The sequence below is a fragment of the Zonotrichia albicollis genome, chromosome Z (genome assembly GCF_047830755.1).
Source record: "Zonotrichia albicollis isolate bZonAlb1 chromosome Z, bZonAlb1.hap1, whole genome shotgun sequence".
In the NCBI taxonomy this organism is placed as follows: domain Eukaryota; kingdom Metazoa; phylum Chordata; class Aves; order Passeriformes; family Passerellidae; genus Zonotrichia; species Zonotrichia albicollis.
In genome coordinates, this window is record NC_133860.1 from 56502926 (window position 1) to 56521951 (window position 19026).

Sequence of the window (19026 nt, forward strand, 5' to 3'; positions counted from 1 at the left end):
GCCACACCAGGGGCCAATATCAAAATCCGAGCACCCATTGGTTTGACCACAGCATCCCAGAATTCCCACTTCTTCCTGGTCAAACCACCACATCATCTTAAGATTTTGTCTTTACACACCGGAAAGCCTTCCAGGGTAGCTTCAATTTAAATAGGCTTGCCAAGTTGTTTATATACAGTATGGTATTACTAGTGTTGCATATTTATAATATCATACATAACTGGACAATTAATAAAATCTATTTTTAAAAAGATGCAATTAATTGGAATGAGTTAGCATTTTGGTAAGCAGTTGTGAATAAATTTATTTTGAATAGAATTACAAGTTAGCTGAATTTTTTTTCCTATAAAAGTTGTATTTAAAACCAGTGGACAGGCAGACAGTAAGAGAACACCAATCTAAGTTTGATTCCTATGAGCTTTTAGAGATCTGCATCCTGCTTCACAGACACATCTCTACATGTATGGATCCAGTGATCCAGTGCATAGCTGGGCTAGGTGTACTCTTATATGCAGATTCCTCATTTACCACTTGTATTTGCAGGTTTTGGCAAGAGTCTGTACCCTCCCATATGTGCCACTTTTGCATTCTGCCTCCTACAAAACTGTGGTTGATCCTGTCATTTAAAATAGAGGGAGCCCAGGTTTGTTTGAAAATAGTGATAGAATATTTACACAAGTAGAAATGGTAACTATTTGAGTATGACCAAAAGTGCTTAAAACACTTTATGGAGTTTTATGGAGTACTTAGAGAAGTTGATCAGAAAAATGCAATTATTAATACCCTTTGGGAGAAAGCTTCATGGGGAGCACTCCATGTGTGTATAAAGTGAGCCATTTAAACATCAGATTTATTTTTCTACATTTGTCAGTTTTACTTTCCTTCAGCACGTTACTATAATACATAGAAGCTGCAAATACGTTTAGTCACAAGCACCTTTCTATTTGTTCAGTTCATATTCAAGAAGTAGATTTTCAGCCATTAAGTGTGAAACAGACTGGCTCGCTTTTTGTGTGGTTACTCTACTACTGTGCAATCCTTGATCTTGTTTTGACACCTGCATTGTGAGTGAGGAGTACACTGGTAAAAAAAACCCAGAGTGCTAGATGTAGTTAGCAGCAGCAACCTTTGCTGCTAACTACACTGTTTCCTTTGCTTGTGCTCCTCACTGTCCACAAGGCGAAACAAAAGAGTGCAGTACTTGTGTTGGTTGATCTCCAGGATGTATCAGGGTCTGCAGCATGGTAGTTGAGAGCTTGTCATGTGCTACTCATCCCTCTCAGACTAATGCTCTGGCATGACTGTGAGGGAGCTGTGTGAGGAGTTCTGGTTTTCAGATGAGATCAAGAAATCCCTACAAGTCACAAAGAGTTTCTGAAAGCTGGAGGGCTCTTAGGCCTGGTGCTCCAGCCAGAGAGTAGTTTTTTACATAACTACTTATTTAGCTGCATGTTTATATATTAACTCTAGCTAATATATTAATTAGTATATCTGTTGCTGTTGGGCTATTTCTCCTTTTCTGTAGGGGTAGTCGAACTTTGTGGGTTTTAGTAAACAGTAAACATCAGCTGTATTTTGTGGTGTTTGTGTTAGTGCTAGCTATTTGACAAAAAATATACTGGTAAGTAAAAATGTTCATAATGTGCTTGCATCTGGCATTAACAGATATATCTTTGGCATTTTTTCAGTTATAATGAACTCTATAAAACTCAAACAATTTTAGTGATCTCAAAGATAGCTGAATGCATTAAAAATTCTAGGAAGTAATTACATAATTTATCATTATTATTTCAAGTAGGAGAAATAAACGATCTTTAAATTGTTCTTTTGCACAATTATAAATAGATTAAAATTCCTGCTCTTGTTAAATATTTGCATGGAAAGTTTTTCACTTTTAACTCATAGAATAGGTGATTGTTGCTGCATGATTAGTGCAGTTAGGACACAATAGATTTGCTTTTCAAAACTGAAAAACAATTCAGAATTACAGGTAGGGAAAATAACAAAATATTATAATTGCCTAAAAGAAGTATGTGCAAGAATCAAGTTGTTTTAAAATTACATTACAAGTACAAGGACTGGGGTGATCTACTTCTATTTTTCCCAAGGACTAATCCCAGCCCAACCTTTTGTTTTGCCCAGTGTGTTCTCACTTAGTTGGAAGATGTTTTTATGGTACAAAATGCTGTGTTTTGTAAAGAAAACCACGTTTCAGCTGCACTGTTTTCTGTTATCCTAGAGATGGAGCTGTCTCCAAGGCTGACACTGAAAAGCACAATGCAGCCAGAGGATGGGGAGAGCAGCAAAAAGGAGTTGAGTGAAGCTTACGATCCCAATCTATGTACTGGGATAGATCATAGGATACAGATGAAGGAAAAACAAAACAAAGTCCCCTGATGTGAAAACAATGTAAGGAAGGAAGTGAAGTTATGGGAGAGTCCAGGCTGGGAAACAATCTTACCAGTAGTGAGAGAAGACAAAAGGTTACTTGAGTTAGTTGAGCCATTTTTCAGACAATGCTTCGTGGTTCTCTCCAGAGGGAACTTCTGCCCATAAAAAGACCTTTTCAGTCACTGATCAGCAAATGCACTGTTTCTCAACCTGAAGGATTCTATGGTTCTATAGGGAGAACTCACTTGTCATGCCCATGCATATGATTTCAGTCAACAGCTGTAGGATAAATATGTAGGTATTCTACATAGTTCTTGACATCAAAAAGCATTGCAGGAAGTGGACTGAGCCCTGGGTAGATATGCAGAGACATTATACAACTTGGATCTTGCTCTAGGAGGATCCATAGTTCACATGATTTCTAAAATCCTTGTGAAGTAAAAGGAGCTTTGGTACCTTCACTCTTTTTGCATCAGGTCAGCTCTAAATATTCTGCTCCTTGCTAATTTGTATAGATTTCTGAATGCAGTACACGCTGTTCTTCTCTCTGGACTGTTAATCTGATTGCCTTGCCTTTTAGACATTCTGTTCAAGCTGTTTGTGGAGTGTTTTTTAGGGGAAAAAAACATCTTGCTTGCTCTAGCCTGTCTTACTAAACTTGTTTCTCACTGTAACACTCTCTGATCTCTACCTAGCACAGGCCAACACCCGTTCCTATTAGACAATCTCACGGTTGTGTGAGCCTTCTCCTTTATACCTCGTGCCATTTCGAACAGTTTTCTATAACAGCTTTTTGACTTCCATGCCTTTTTCAGAACATAGTTGAAAACACATGACAGCTTTTCAATTACAGCTTTCTCTGATGCTATTTAATTCTAAAGTTTTTACAATTAACATAACTACATGGAGCTTTTAGTAATACTTTATAGCACTTAGATGTTACACTAAGTGCAGAACCTCTGAACCTTGTCCTGTATGTATGTAAGTTAATGGCAAAGTTGTTATTAACTACAGTAACAACTGTGTAGGCTTGGGCCTTTAGCACAGTGCAAAGTTATCCTCCTTATTCTTAATGTGTTTGGAGCAAATAAGTCTATTCTGCTTACATACTGACAGGAGCTTAGGAAAATTACAAGAGTAATATATGTTCACCTGACAATACTGACAAAAGGTTTTTGATGGATGTTGCCTAAAGGTGAAAGGGGTGAAGGAGTATGAATGGTTTCTAGTGCATATAAGAGGCAAAGACTTTATCTACCTCCCAGAAGACTTCACAAATGGTATTGCTTTGTCATACTAAATAGAAGGTGGAAAACTTGTCAAGACTAAACTAAAGATTTTTTTCTTTGTTCTTGCTTTGGACAGCCTGACCTTCTTAGGTCATTAAGGTAGGAAATCAAGTGATGCTTTGTAGCAGTTGTCTATTTCCTTTCCTCTGTGCCTTGGGGTTTCCACTTAGTTGTGGGTTTTTTTTTTTTTTTTTTTTTCCTTTTTGGTAGTGTATCATAGTCCTAGTCAGAGTACTTTTGCAAAAGAGCAAGTACTAAAGTTCTCTCAAAATAACTGAAGTTTGTATGTTTTCACGTTGCCCTAGCTACAATTATTTGCACATGATTCATCGGATTGTAACTCATGCTAGGCTCACTTCAAGATAATGAATCTGCTAGTATGGTGTAGTAACTGTATTATGACCATAAATTAGTACATGGATGTGATTCTTAAGCTATGTCCTTTTTAAAGGGACAAACAGAAAATCTAAGCAACATTTGTATTAATGAAAAGTATGCTGTTCTAAAACATCCACCTTATAAAAATGTGTTTGTACATACAATAATCCTATGCCATACTCCTTGTCTCCCCACATTCTGTTCTCGTAATGATAGAACTTAGTATATTTTTACTTTCTAATAGATTCTTGTCTTGTTTTAGCACCTTCATGGGGTAACATGGCCAAGTTGCTGACTTAGGTAATATCTCATCCGTGTCTCAGCTTTGATTTCTTACTGCCTGGTTGATATATTACATACCTCAAATAGCTGAGTCCAATTCACAAACATTAGTGTTATTTGTTAGAACTTGCCTATCAGTTTGATACTGCTCAGAACACAAAGGAAGGGTTTTGGGTTGTGTGAAATAATAACACAGACGAGACAAAATCATAAGACAGTAGATACAAGGCTGAAAGAGTTAAATTTTAATATTGTGTATTTAAAGGTGTTACTAGATTTCATGTCTGATGTAATTTTTGGGTAGTGACAGTACAATCATGTTAAGTTGCATTAATAGCATCCCACTTATGGATGATTTATTTACAGGTAAAGACATCAGCAGAAAGAGCAAAGTTGCAGGTGTAAGTAGATAGAACACAGAATTCGTGGTGGTTACATACAACTGTTCTTATGTTTCTCAATACAATAATTTTTATTTCCTCCACAAAAATACCAGGATGTAAGGTGGAAGGTTTGGCCCAAAATCTCAAGTGCATGAAAATGTCAAGTACCTAACATGTGCTGTAAGACTCATGAGTCTGTACGAATGTTCTTTTGTTTACAGGTATCTTGAGCTGGTACTACTATGTGTCTATGCCAATGCCAGCATCCACCTTCACTATTGCAGTGGGGTGCTGGCAGGAAGTTAAACAGCAGTCCTTCAAACAAAAAGCTGCTATTGGAACGAACACTGAATTTTCCTTGCCATCATCACAAACTGATTTAAGGTTCGTGTTTATAACATTATTGAAAAATTAAATGTATGGGTAGCATTTCCATTTACTCTTTGGAATGTGAAAATGAGTCATATTGGCACAGGAATCAAAGTAGAACTTGTTTAATCTGAACAGAAAAATCTTGACAGGAAAATAATTCCAAAGGCATTATTTCATGGGAGTGGTTCTTTTTATGTGTTGCTACTTAGTGAGCAACAGGGTTTGTAAATTCCACTGTCTGCTAGATTTGTATCCTGTATACTTAACACTCTTCTGCAGCAATGCCAGGTGCTGTCTTGTGTCTAAAATACTTGACTCAGTCCATTCTGGATACCTAATGACTCCTACTATAATATTGCCTACTTTTTTGATCTGCTCCAGTCTCATTGCCCAGTTAGAGCTGGCCTGTGCACTGGGGTGATGTGAAATGACCAGGTACATGAAAGATCTAGTACAGTGGTCCCATAAAATAGAGTTGGACCAATGATTCTTAGCTGATTTTGACCAAACTAATAGAAATGTAATTATTTTTGACACATCTATTCCTTCTCCCAGTCTAGTTAAAACTCATTAAGTTTGAATTATGACAGAGTGGTAGATGAGCAGAACAATATATGCCTGAAAATAAGATTTGAAGACAGAAAACAAGTTTCTGGAAAAATACCATTTGCTTTCACATGTATTCACCTTAGTTAGCAGAAGTCTCAGACATGGGACTTGATTTTCTCATATATTATTCTCAGCTTTTCAAATTCATATCATAGCACCACAGAATAACCCAGGTTGTAAGGGACCTTGAAAGTTCATCTGGTCCATTCTTTCGTGGGGAGGAGCTTAGATAAAGATATCTAACACCCATTGGCCCTTGTCCTGGCCATGTAGCTCCTTGTGAAGAGAACAACTGTATGCCCTTTGTAGATGCCCTTCAAGTACTGAAACACTGTGATGAGGTTCTCTTTCCTCTTCCCTGGAAAGGCCTAGCTCCTTCTGTCTTTCCTCACAGGGCAGGTTCTGCAGCCCTTTGTTCATTTTTGTGTCTTCCTTGAATTGTGAGGCCCAGCAGGAGAGGTGCTGGTTCCCACGGGTGCTGCGTGACGAGCCGTGCTCGGGCCTGCTGATCCACCCTGTCCCTGTGTGCCAGGGGTGCTGGTTCCTCTGTCCCTGATCCACTCTGTCCCTGTGTGCCAGGTGTGCTGGTTCCTCTGTCCCTGTGTGCCAGGGGTGCTGATTCCTCTGTCCCTGTGTGCCAGGGGTGCTGATTCCTCTGTCCTTAATCCCTCTGTCCCTGTGTGCCAGGGGTGCTGGTTCCTCTGTCCCTGATCCACTCTGTCCCTGTGTGCCAGGGGTGCTGTTTCCTCTGTGCCTGATCCCTCTGTCCCTGTGTGCCAGGGGTGCTGATTCCTCTGTCCCTGATCCCTCTGTGCCTGTGTGCCAGAGGTGCTGATTCCTCTGTCCCTGATCCCTCTGTGCCTGTGTGCCAGGGGTGCTGATTCCTCTGTCCCTGTGTGCCAGGGGTGCTGATCCACTCTGTCCCTCTCTGCCAGCAGAGCCCCTGCAGCTGCAGCCCAGGGCCTGGTTGCCCTCGTAGCTGCAGTGCCACCGGGTGACTTGTAGTCAGGAGATTGTCCCCTGAACCTCCGTGTCCCTTTCAGCAAGGCTGCTCCCCAGACAGGCAGGTCACAGCCTGTGCTGGGCCCTGGGGTGGTGCCACCCCAGGTGCAGGGCTGTGCCCTTCCCCACAACAGCTAACCTGGTGAAAGTGCTTTCAAATCCATCACTCAGAATGTTTGTGAAGATGTGTGTGGCCGAACACAATTTCTTGGGGAACTCCACATGTGACAAGCTGCCAGCCTTAGTGAAAACCACTGATCACCACTCTCTGAGTGGGCCCTGTGCATCAGTTTTTGCACCCATCTTGCAGACCACCTATACAGTTTGTATGTTGCCTGTTTGTCTGTGGCCAATGGTTTGCAAAAGTCCAGGCAAACAAGGTCCACTACTCTTCCCACATCAACAGGAATTGTTATTTTATTGTAGAAGGTGATTTGGGTTCTAAGTTCTTATATATTTAACTTCATTATTTATTAATTTTTTAAACTTTATTATTTATGTGTTTAACATTTTCCTGTTACTCAGTTTGAAACTTTGCTGGAAAAATACTTGTCTTTTAGACAGCTGTTTGGAAAAATACTTTGTTAGCATTAAGACAGTGGAACCACTGAGACATTGGAACTGAGGACTTAAAATGGATGTTTTTATTGGAATTTAAAATTAAATTATTCTAATTAAATTCTAATCAAGCAGCTTGACTGATTTTGGTTAAAAAATGCTAATTGATCTTGAGAAAAAACAATTTCTTACTTTACATAGGATAATTAAGAAATATCCGTTCTAATTTTGAAATAATTTATAGGTTTGATGAGCTTCTAGAAATTGTTTGTGTTTATTTCTTTGCTGCTTATATGTTTATAATATGACTGCGTCTGCAAGAATAAGCTGAAGATGTATTCTTCTCCAAAATACAGGACATTTGGTAATAGGAATTTATTTATTTATTGATTGATTATTAATTATTAATTTATTTGTTGATTTTGGTGCAAAAGATTATTCTGGCTCATTGTTAATAGAATGTTAATAGAATGTGTCTCGGATAAGATAGTGGAGATAAAGTCTAGGGTAGCAGGAAAAGAAAGGAATTCTGAAAGAAGCTGTTGAAGTGTGTAATGTAATTTGTGTCCAGGTGCCAGTGAGTTTGACCTAAGGAGGCTGTATCAAAGTAAATGTTAAATGGAGCTATGATGTTTATAACTTTTTATATCCTTGTGGTCATTAAGGAATTGGCAATCTTTATAAGAGATATGGTGCTAGCTTTCATGTTCCTGCCTAATCTCTGATAATAAAATGCAAAGTGACATTGTTTTAGAGTAGAAATATACTAGATTAAACCACCCTTATAAAAATTGTGTGCAATGGATGTGGATTCTTTGCATATGCAGTCAATGAAAGGACATAGAGTCCACTTTGACAGAAAGACTTATGTAAGGTGCTAGAGACTAGAGTGTTAATACTTCAGCCAAATCTCATCCTTTTCTACATGTCATCATTTTGTTTTCTGTGTCAGCACAATCTTCCAAGCACAAGTGCTTTGGGCAATGCTAGGTGCTTTGCCTGTTGAGGCATTGTAGAACTAGATTATCTAAACTGAAGGTTCAAACCAAGGAGAGGCTGTGCACTGGAGAGAACATAGGCTAACAGGTGAAAACATGAAACTGATTTCTGTTTAGATAAGAATCTATTTGGGCAGATAACTTATTGTGAAGGTATATGACTCAGTGTTTAGAAAGGATTTGATTTACCCCTCCTTTCTTCCAGCTAGAGCTCTAAATATCCTGTAAAAGTTCTATAAAGTGAGGTTGGCCTTACGTGGTACTATTGAATGTCTAGCATGATAGGCCTATACTGGGTTTTTTTATTTAATAATAATAAAAAAAATTACTTGAAGCTTTTGGAGAATTTTAGTAAAAACAACAACAGAAAAAAACCCCTCCTGGAATTATATTGCAATTGAACCTAAAATACTTGTATTAATGTTATGTTAATATTCATAGAATTTTATTTTCATAGCCAAGTTCGAATAGGAATTTTCAGAGTAAATATTTTTTGTATTCTTATTGGTCCTTTTTACATATATTTTGAGCACTTATTCTTTTGATGCATATCTGTTATAAAAACAGTGCGTGACTAGTCTCTCTCATTAGTTATGGGTTCTACTTAGATATAGTAATGAGTGTTTCAAAGAGCTACACGTGTGAACTGGGTGAGGATGCAAGTGAGCTGATTCTATGGAAATTAATGATGTCATTCTGATGTCTAGAGAATATGTCTTAGCATAGTTAGTTGCGCACATTTCTGATAACGCAATTAAGTTTTGTTTTGTTTTGTTTTGTATTTTCAGGTGGCATGAAGAAATCTGTGGTCATGTGGAGTATCCCTGCCGTTTCCAAAATCCTGCTGCCAGGTTGCAAGCAGTCATTCCTTATAGAGTCTTTGCTCCTTGGTGCCTTATGGAAAGCTGTGAAGAATATTTGCTTCAGCTAGTTCCTCAGTGCCTCTCAGCTGCTTATGCCACACTGGGTACCCACCCCTTTTCCAGGCTTGATGTTCTGATAGTTCCTTCCAACTTTTCCAGCCTGGGAATGGCTAGGTAAAGAAACTTATTAGTATTCAATCTGCTGTATTTTGCTAGACTCTTTCTTACCAGCTAGTTAAGAGTGTCAAGTTGCTGTCAATATAAAGTTGCTGAGCTATTTTTCTTAAACCAAACTTAAAACTCTTGTTCTGACTCTATGTGAGTAGGTTTGTTTGCCTCCTTTGTGACCTTTAATTTTAGTTTTTACAGGGCATAGGGAAGGGAAATTTAAGCTTATTAGAAATGTGGGTGTAAATTTTTACATTTGTCAAACTGAAGTTCTTTAGTTTGTTCTTTTGATCTAAATACTTGATGTCATTGTCTTGTTTTCTTTTGGCATTGATTTTAGCCTTATATTTTGACAGAATAGTAGTATGTTGAAGTCCAAATCTAGGGTTTCTTCACAAGCATTTCCAAAGTGTGGGTTTCTAGTCAAACACTTATCTTCAGAAGCAGAGGGCAAATAGTAGGGATTATGCTATCAAGTTTTCATGGAATTGTGAGGGTTTTCAAGCCTGTGAAGGTTTTCAAGCCCGTCCAGGTACCAAGCCCATCCAGGTACCTCTGAATGGCATCTGTTCTCTCCAGAGATTTGACTGTACCACTCAGATTGGTGTCATCAGCAAACTGGCTGTGTGCATTTGATCGCATTGTCTGTGTCTGTTAAAAATATACTGAACAGGGCCAGTCCCATTACTGACCCCTGAGGATACCACTCCTCACTATTCTCCTCTTGGACAATGAGTCATTCACTGCAACCCTTTTGAGTGTGACCATCCAACCAATTCCTTATCCTTCCTGAGTGGTCCTTCCATAAAATGTCTCCATTTTAGGGACAAAGATATTGTGCAGGACAGTGTCCAATTCTTTTCATTCAAGTAGATGACATCAGTTTCTTTTCCCTTGTCCACCACTGTTGTAACCCCATCTTAGAAAGCCACCAAACTTCTCAGGCATGATTTGTCAGTAGTACAGCCACATTGGCTGTCACCAATCACCTCTTTGTCTTTGATGTGCCTTGGCATAGTTTCCAGAAGGATCTGCTCCATGCTTTTCTGGACCTTGAGTAGAGACTGGCTGGCCTGTAGTTCCCCAGGTCATCCTTTTGTACCTTTCTAAAAATGGGGGTTGTATTTCCTTTTCCAGTCACTGGGAACTTCACTGATGCCAATAAGATCATGGCCTTGCAGGCCATGTTTGTTCCCCATGCTGCATGCATTAGCATGGAGGCTTTTAAGTTGGGCCCTTGAGGAAACTGACTTATTGGATGAAATTCTTTCGTGGTGCTCTTCAGGTGCCCTTGTGCTGACCTGTGATCTCTCTCCAGGCTCTGTGCATCATATCAGTGGGGTGGATTGAAGTTCCCCTTCCCCAGCAACTTTAGTTTAAAGCTACCTTCTCCAACCTGGCAAACCTAGGACTGAAGATGCTCTTACCTTGTCTGACCAATGGACCCCGTCAGCAGGCCAGGTTTCACAAAGCGGGTCCCATGGTGAAACTAAATCCTGGTGACTTTAACCAGACTGGTTGAAGTCACCAAATTCCTGGTGACTTTAACCAGTCTTATAACCTTTAGCTGATTGGACTGGCCCTTTCAAGCTGTAGACTTTTTTTCCTATATCTTTCCTCTTGCAATCCTCTTTTGGGTTAAAAGTCAAAAATTATGTTGGCACATTTACAATATTGTATAGGTTTTAGTAGACATTTGCTTGCTTTTTATATTTCATCTAGATCTAGAAAATGTAAAATTTTAGCATTCAGTCGCCCTTCTCTGTCATATAGGGCTCGCTGCTTTCTAGATCCCTTTTGCTGGTTACTGAGTTTTCAATGATAGTTCTTCACTCAATGAAGGCATCAAGTTGGTTTGTGCTCCTACCACAGGTTCTCCATTCTTTGCCTGGTGGTTTGATTTGAAGTGCAGTGTGGTACTGTGCGCCATATTCTTTAAGCCATATGAAATTTGCTGCTCCTCAGCAGTCTTCTGTGACTTCAAAGGCATGGTACTAAAGGGTTGGCACAGGGCCTTGCTATAATTGGGAAAGAATCCAGCCATTTGACTTAGCTGTGAGATAAGAGCAGGGATCTGTGGAATCCTGAAAGGCAAGACACACAAATAGTTCAAAATGAAAGAGAAAGCAGACAGTGATGTCTGGGCCAAAATTACAGCACAGTACAGTAGGAGAAATCTTTATGATTTAGTTGTTGATAGGCTATTTCTCTATGGGAAATTTTCAATGCCTTCTCTGCATGTACCTTTCCCAGAATTTATAGGAAAAAGGTACCTGCAGGGAATTGTTGCAAAACCATCTGTCATTATCTGAGTCCAGACTACGTGTTCAGAACACTATAATTGTGTTTTATTTGTGAAGGACATGAGAAGAAGCTGTGCTTTTATTCCCCTATGCTTCATCTAACCACTGTCAGTTCCAAGCAATTGATATTATTGAAAATAAGGATGAAAGAAGGGGTGTGCATACTTCCTGATGCACTTCCACTGCCTGTATTTAACAGTGCATCAAGCCAAACACATACAAATTTTTAAAAATTTAACTAATGTAAGAACTAATTTAAGATGTTTAAATGTCAAGTTGTATTTGGGCAGAAGATTGTTAAGTGACTCATAATAGCTTATTTGTTCTTGTTGTATGTGATTTCTCCAATAGAAGCTTCTGTGTATATAGCAACTTAAATGGTTAATTCCTATGCATGCAATGATAATTGCCTAAATTGCTTAAGCTAACAATAAGCTGTGTGCAAATCCATGTCAAAACCCATGCAAAAAAAAAAAAGTTAGCTATTACCTTGGGTTAAAAAGGCTGCTATAGTGTTTATTTTTTTATCTTCTAGTCTATCTGTAGCAGTACAAACATAATACTGCATGCCAGCACATAGAAGCTGTTGTTATGAGAAATCTAATTGGACTCCTGTCTACCAGGATAGGAAACAGACATAAATTTTAGTAATTACCTGAAGTATTGGGGTTTTGCAGCATTTGGTACTTTTCTTTGTTCCTCCTTTAGTTATACTTACCGTGTTTTTCGCATCTCAAAATGCTTCTTCTTATTTGGGAGAGATGTTTCCCAAACACATTAGATTGTGGTATGAAATTATGATAGTTCTTGCACAGAATTATCTAATTAGGTGTTTTGAACTGCCTCTTTCAGTGGCAGCTACTGTGGGTCAGCTGTATTTCTCTTGATATCTGACATAATACATCTGACAGATGCATTATGAGCAAAGCCATAGTTGAAAGCATATTCATTGTACTTGTGTTTTCTGTTAATATCTTCCTTGTTTTTAAATTTTCTATGGACTTCTGTATGGAAATATATTTATAGAGGAAATATAAAAATAATTTCCTCTTGCTTCCTATAGATCTTTGAAGATGGAGGGTTTAGTTTTGCACACTTTAATTTTACACTATTTTAATTTAAGTGATTCTGTATAGTTTCTCCTAAATTCATGCTAGTAAAAGCATGATGTGTTCTGCACTTCTTTGTTGGTGATATTACATTGAACTGTACAGAAATTAAAAGCATTGTGTGCCAAATTTAAGTAGCTTAAAAGCCTGAGATTCAATGCCTTCTCTAGAATGTTGAGAATCTCATGAACATGTAACAGCAGTTAGTTATCTAATTTTAAGTTCTTTCACTAGCAGAAGAGAGTGAATTGGAGTAAAAGGAATAGGGAAGTGTGTCAGACTACAAGGCCCTAGAGATTGTAATTAAGTTGTTCATGGAAGAGATCCTTGACCATACACTGCATTGAAAGGTGCATATCATTTATGCACTCAGAGAACTAAGAGGTTAAAATCAGATTAAAAGTAGCACTATCTTTTGATACTGTTGGTGATATGGTACTTCCCTGAGGAGTTGTTGGCCCCATTGGCGTTTAAATGTTGGAAGCATTTCACATTTGCAGATGCTCTCATATGAGCCAGCAGTTGCACATTAACAGAGCTGAAGGAAAGATTTCAGATGAAAAGTAGGGTATTCTGTGTACTCGCTGGTTGTTTGGGCTCTTCAAATCAGTTCACTCCCAATCCAGTTTTGTTGATCCCATTTGAAATCCTAGTACTCAGATATCTCTTCTCACAATTCTTTTTTTCAGAACCTGAAGAGACTCTGAATTCCTTGTTCTTTTTCATTCCCTGAGGAAAAACATTATTTCAAATACAGAAACTCTAACTTTTAGTGCCACCTGAGCCTGCCCTTGAGACTTTGACTTTTCTTGCAGTGTTTAACTATTTTAGCTTTTTCACAGTCACACCAATTCCTTGTGTTTCTGTGGTATTAGAAACTGCTTAGCCGCTTTCTACTTCTTCAGAGCACATGTGCTGATGTTTATTTTACCCTCCTGAGAACTGTAAGCCTTTGCATTCAGTTGAAATTCTCTTTTTGAAACAATGGTTTTTAAACTTTTGTTTCCAGCACACATTGTTTGAATGACGTAAGATTACTGCTTTTTCTGTTTGAATTAATGTACTAATGTACTAGTTTTGTACTAAGTGCTTATCCTAGTACCATGTACAAATAATCTTTCTAAGTGCATCACATGTTGCTGGGATCTAGAAGAGTATGATGAGAAAAGTGTCCTTTGGTACATACCACACTCCTAGTTTTTCCTGAAACTCTTAGTACTAATAGTGACTGTGGGATAGATGGACATCTGGTCAAATCTGGTTCATCTGTACTTACAGACGATTTTGCCCAGCAAAGCTAGTGGAACCAAAGAACTTCTGAGCAAGATTCTGACATTTTCAAAACAGTGTCCTAGTGTTATATAATTTGAATTCTATTTAGGCTCTAAAATTAGTGGCCTTATTTTCAACTCTGCTGGACACCCTTGAAACCCAAATGGTGTTTGATGATGAGGATGCTTGGAATATTTATAAACCAGGTCTGCTGACTAAATGTGGATTTAGCAACCCAGCTTTAAATTCCTGTTCATAAAGATCTTACTCTTCTCCTGTCATGTTAAAAAATTGTCTTTGGTACATATACCTTTCTTCTTTGAAGAAAGAATATCTGTTTCTTCAAAAAATGTTGTATCAGCAGAACTCTTGAGTCTTTCCAGTCTATGTCACCAAGATTGTTAACTTCTTGAATTGAAAAGAGAAGGCTGAAGCAGCCTCTTTCATCAGTGCATCTATAGCCATCATTTGTCTGTTCTGTATGTCTGCAGAGTTATGATGACAACTGATAAGCCCATAGAAAATCAGCTAGGACTACTGGAAAACATTCAAATGTCAAAGTTAAATGTAAAACCTTTAATATTGTTCAGTCTTGCAGAACTGCGTTTTACTATGTGATACTACTGTAGAAGCCTTTTCTGAATCAATACAAATGTAGACACACTGTTTTGCACATTTCCAGTTGTTTTAATTTGACAAAATATTCACAAGAGTAATCCTTTAACATTTAGTTTATATTTTGCCTATCACTAGTTGGTTATCCACACAGACATAATCATGTACAAAAATATCAAGCAAAAAGTAAAAATATGGTGGAAGAAAAATTGAGTCTTAGCTGTGATAGTAGTAAATCAGAGTGTGTGCCTGTACAACACAGACATATGGACCTAGTGGCATTTAGAAGTTGCATGATTGACTCAAAGAGGTAACCAGGGCAACCACCACTTTGCAGCTGAAATGCAAAGAGTAGATTTATTTCATTGACCTACGAACAACATTGGGCAGAGACCCAGAGGAACACAGGCTCTGTTAGGCTTAGTTCATCCCAGTGCAAAGAGGCACACAGCAGCACAGCCTCTGCAAGGCTTGGTTCGCCCGAGGGCACAGTGGGGTGCCTGCTGCCTGCCCCAGTATATCTCATGCACACACCGCTCATTACTAGGCAGTGTTTTTGTGATCTTGCTCTCTCCCAGCAAGAGGCTCAAGCATGTGGAGCGTTATCTCTGCGCAGGAATTCTACTTCTCCAAACAGGTGGATAATGAACACTTAGGCATAATAAATGGAATTTTACAATAGTAACAGTTGTAGCATTCCCACCTGCCAGGTTAGTTAGAGAGAAACTATTCTCTCCTTTCACCCAATCTTCTGGATTTAACCCTTTCTTGAAGATATTTGCTGAGCCTTAGCTGAAGTCTGAAGTATGCTTTGGTAGCACGGCAATCACAGTCTTCCATCCAGTTGTCATTTTGGTATCAAAACAGGATTCAGAGTACGTGAGGTGTGATGTATTTCCTTATTAATGTGCCTTGTTGGTCTGTTAACTCATAAGCGTTAAAGCTGCTGTTTTAACAGAGAAGCCAGATGTGTGTTCTGCAGCATCAGGGGGATTTCTTTTGCATTTTTGATAGTTTTCCAAAGAGGTTTCTCAGTGCTTTTGGAAGACAAGGTACAATATTTGCCTATCATAAGATGCTTCTCTTATGGGATAGTATCACAAGACGATAACATCTCAGTCTGACATTACTGACCAAAATTGATACAAAAAAGGATGTTTTAGAACATATGGGCTTACTTATGTTTCAAGTATGCAAATTTACATTGTTACTATCTGTAATTTTATGAGATTAATAAAGAATTTTAGGAGTTTAAAAACCACTTGCTACTTTTGCTGTGTGGCACATGTATTCTTAAAAGGGCATTTGGTCATTGAAGCTGGAGAGGTTGTGGGGCTCTTTTGATGCTGCTGTAGAACGGTAACTGCATGCTTTTGAATTCTAGGATTAGAATTATGGCAGAGCCTGTTAACATCATTATAGTTAAATGTGCCTAAGCATTTCCAATATAAGCTTGTATTTCAGTGGTTTATAGCTGTAAAGGCCTGTTCACAGCTTAAAGCTGACATGTAGTGGTTTGGCTTAGGAGAAATGGGTGTGGCCATTGTACACACATGTGTGAGGCCAGCATGTTTCTATGCACATTGTGTTTGTATATCTATAAATATATATATATATATATATATATATATATGTGTGTATGCCTAATATATACCTGCCCTTTATATATACGCATATATAGGTGTGTAGGTAATGTGAATTATTTTATTTGTGTTATATGAGCCGCTTGGCATTTATAAGGTAAAAGTATAATTTTCCCTCAAAAATGACTGTTTATAGAGAGCTAGAACACGGAGAAATGAGAAAATTATTTGTCATTATTGAACACTGAGTTTGTGATTTTGAAATTAATTTTCAGAATTCTTTCTCCCTGTGTCTTACTTTATCTCTCTTAACTCTTTTCTCCTACCAACAGATATGATTGAAAATTACTTTTTCTTATAGATCAGTAGCAATATAGTCTATCTATTGTTTAATATTCAGTTAGCAACATTAAACCATTCCAATTAACTTTCTGAATGATATAAATAGTAGAGTGCTCATAAATGCAGAGATTTTGCATGTATATGCTGTGAGTGGTAAGAAAGAAGATAATAAATGCTGAGATTTTGCATGTATATGCTGTGAGTGGTAAGAAAGAAGATAATAAATGCTGCAAATTGTTTTGAAGCCATAAGCCTTATTTTTAAAGGGCCAAAAGAAAGACAGTGTTCAAAGCAGCCACAGGCTTCTGTCATGCAATTATCTCTGATCTGACTTGCCATACCAAGTATGGGAAGCTTTCTTAGTCTCTATGATAATTACTGCAATTTACCAGCCCCACCTAGGAAGAACCTGATCCAGGTAACAGATTTTAGATTTTAAATGTAGACTGCATGACCAATCATACTTAAAACAAATGGAAGTACAGAGAAATCATTAAATCCATGCATATTACTTTACCTCTGGCTTTAATTGCCAGGTGCTAATGCTTTTTGCTGTAGATTTGGTTTCAAGCTGAAACAAAACCCCACCAAAATTATGCAAACAAATTGGTGGCTTTATTTTTCTTCCTGTTTGTAGTTCTGTTTGTTTTGTTACTAACAGGAGTATGGTTTAAGGATCCCTAGCCCTTTTCTTGTATGAGTAGTAGTTTGAGTACTTGCTGGTGACAAGCTCAGAGGAGGCTAAGAGAAGTTGTGTTCCTAAAAACCATGAAGTTGCTGAGCAAAAACTGTGCAGTCCTGCCCTTATGAGCAGTAGTGAGGAGTATGAGCAGTTGAGTGATCTATTCCTGAGCTCCATCTTTGGGCTCTGGGCAGGGAAACTTTTGGGTTAGTCACAGAGAGTTGGGTAGGCAGTATTGATTTGCCTCTGCTCTACTTGCCTACCCCTGGCCTGGAGCAATAGTTTTGGCTACAATTATGACACCACACTGTGCCCAATTTTGGGCTGCACGTTTATGTCAGAGATGCAAAGTGAATCAGGCCTCTGCTAGCATTACTATGAGAATAGTTGTATGAGAAGAGGCTGATAGAGCTAGATTTGTTCAGCCTGGGAAAAGATATTACTAACTGAGACTAATCACTGTCTCCTGCTACCTGAGGGTGTGGTTGCAGAAAAAGAGAGCCAAAGCCATGGGTCTCTCAGAAATAGGGAAAATATATGGAGCAACATTCACAAGTTGTAGTAATAGATTTAAAAGGAGATACAAGGAACAACAGTTATTGAGGATAAGCACTGAAACAGGTGGTCCAGGGAGCTTGTGGAACCTCCATCTCAGGAGGCGGTGAAAAGAGGCCTCTTCAAGCTTGATTTTTTTTTTCCTGAGATTCCAAGCCTTCAGTGCTTTTACTTGTGCTACTCCCTTGGTTTTAGGTTCTGTTACAAATGACACCTCTCCCTCCATATTACCTGTATGGCCTCATTCATGTTGCCATAGTACTTTGAGAGCTTTTCAACAATTAATGTTGTTTTCAGAAAATCTGGGAAAGTAGTAGGAATGCATTCTTATTTGGCAGGTAACTAATTGGTGGGTATAGATGTTACAGGAGATCTTTTGAAGAAACACATATATCCTAATTCCTTTCTCCTGACCTTGCAAAGGTTAAGTCAGGAACTGTGCCCATATCTTTTGGACCTAAACCCAGTGTTCTAACATTTCACTGGCCTTTCCAAACTTTTCTTGTTTGTGATAGTAGGTACTAGCTACCTTCCAAGTTTGAAAGGTATACTCCAAACTTCTGGGCTGCTAGAACTAACAAAAATCTGTCTTTAATTGAAATAAAATATGGTATTCTGTTTTACCTCTTTGTTTTTAAAAAAAAATACAAGCATTTTCATTATTACCTCTAATCCTGGAAGATTAAAGTTTCATATGTAGGAGTTCCAGTGCACTAAAAATAATAACAGCTGTTGAAATTGATGGTAAGGAATGGGATTTTTAGTCACAGCAGATCTAATACCCTGATAGAGGGTTATAATATTAGTCTTATTGCATATGGTGTCATCTTCTATGAAATGTTTTGGGAATAGACTGATTCTATTCAATTCTTTAGAATTTGATTCAGAAAGTTGTTAAGCCTTTGGAAATGCCCACTAAGTACTCCTGCAGCATGATTAGTTCAAGAAAACCTGTATATATGCCATTGTGAATGTGGGTGGTGGTGGTTTCATTTAGTGGTGCAAGGTTTTGTCCAATGTCAGTTTTACTATTTGATTTAGTTGAATGAAGGAGACATATTTCTTATAATGTTTTTTGTTTTGTTTTCCACTGGGAAATTGTTTTAGGTGATGTACAGTTACAATATGGGACATTTCATTAGGGATTAAATTTAAGTGTGACTATCATGATTATTTTTCTAAGCATTTTCATCTTTCTGATGATGTATGTAGAACTCAGACTGAACCAACAGTATAGTATTATACAAGAAAAATGGCTTTAATTATTTTCTT

The 19026-nt window shown here is 38.1% G+C and overlaps 1 protein-coding gene across 11 annotated transcripts in view; it reads left to right on the plus strand.

The window, feature by feature from the left end:
- Positions 1–19026, plus strand: part of AOPEP (aminopeptidase O (putative)) — a 185570-nt gene that overhangs the window by 18841 nt on the left and 147703 nt on the right. For all 11 annotated transcript variants that reach the window (XR_003381046.2, XR_012578253.1, XM_026795184.2 and 8 more), the window contains 2 exons: positions 4945–5107; positions 9051–9299. Coding sequence is in view for 9 of the 11 variants with exons in the window: in XM_026795184.2 (XP_026650985.2) it covers positions 4945–5107; positions 9051–9299 (412 nt within the window). In the remaining 2 variants the exon portion in view is untranslated. The remainder of the gene's footprint in view (positions 1–4944; positions 5108–9050; positions 9300–19026) is intronic.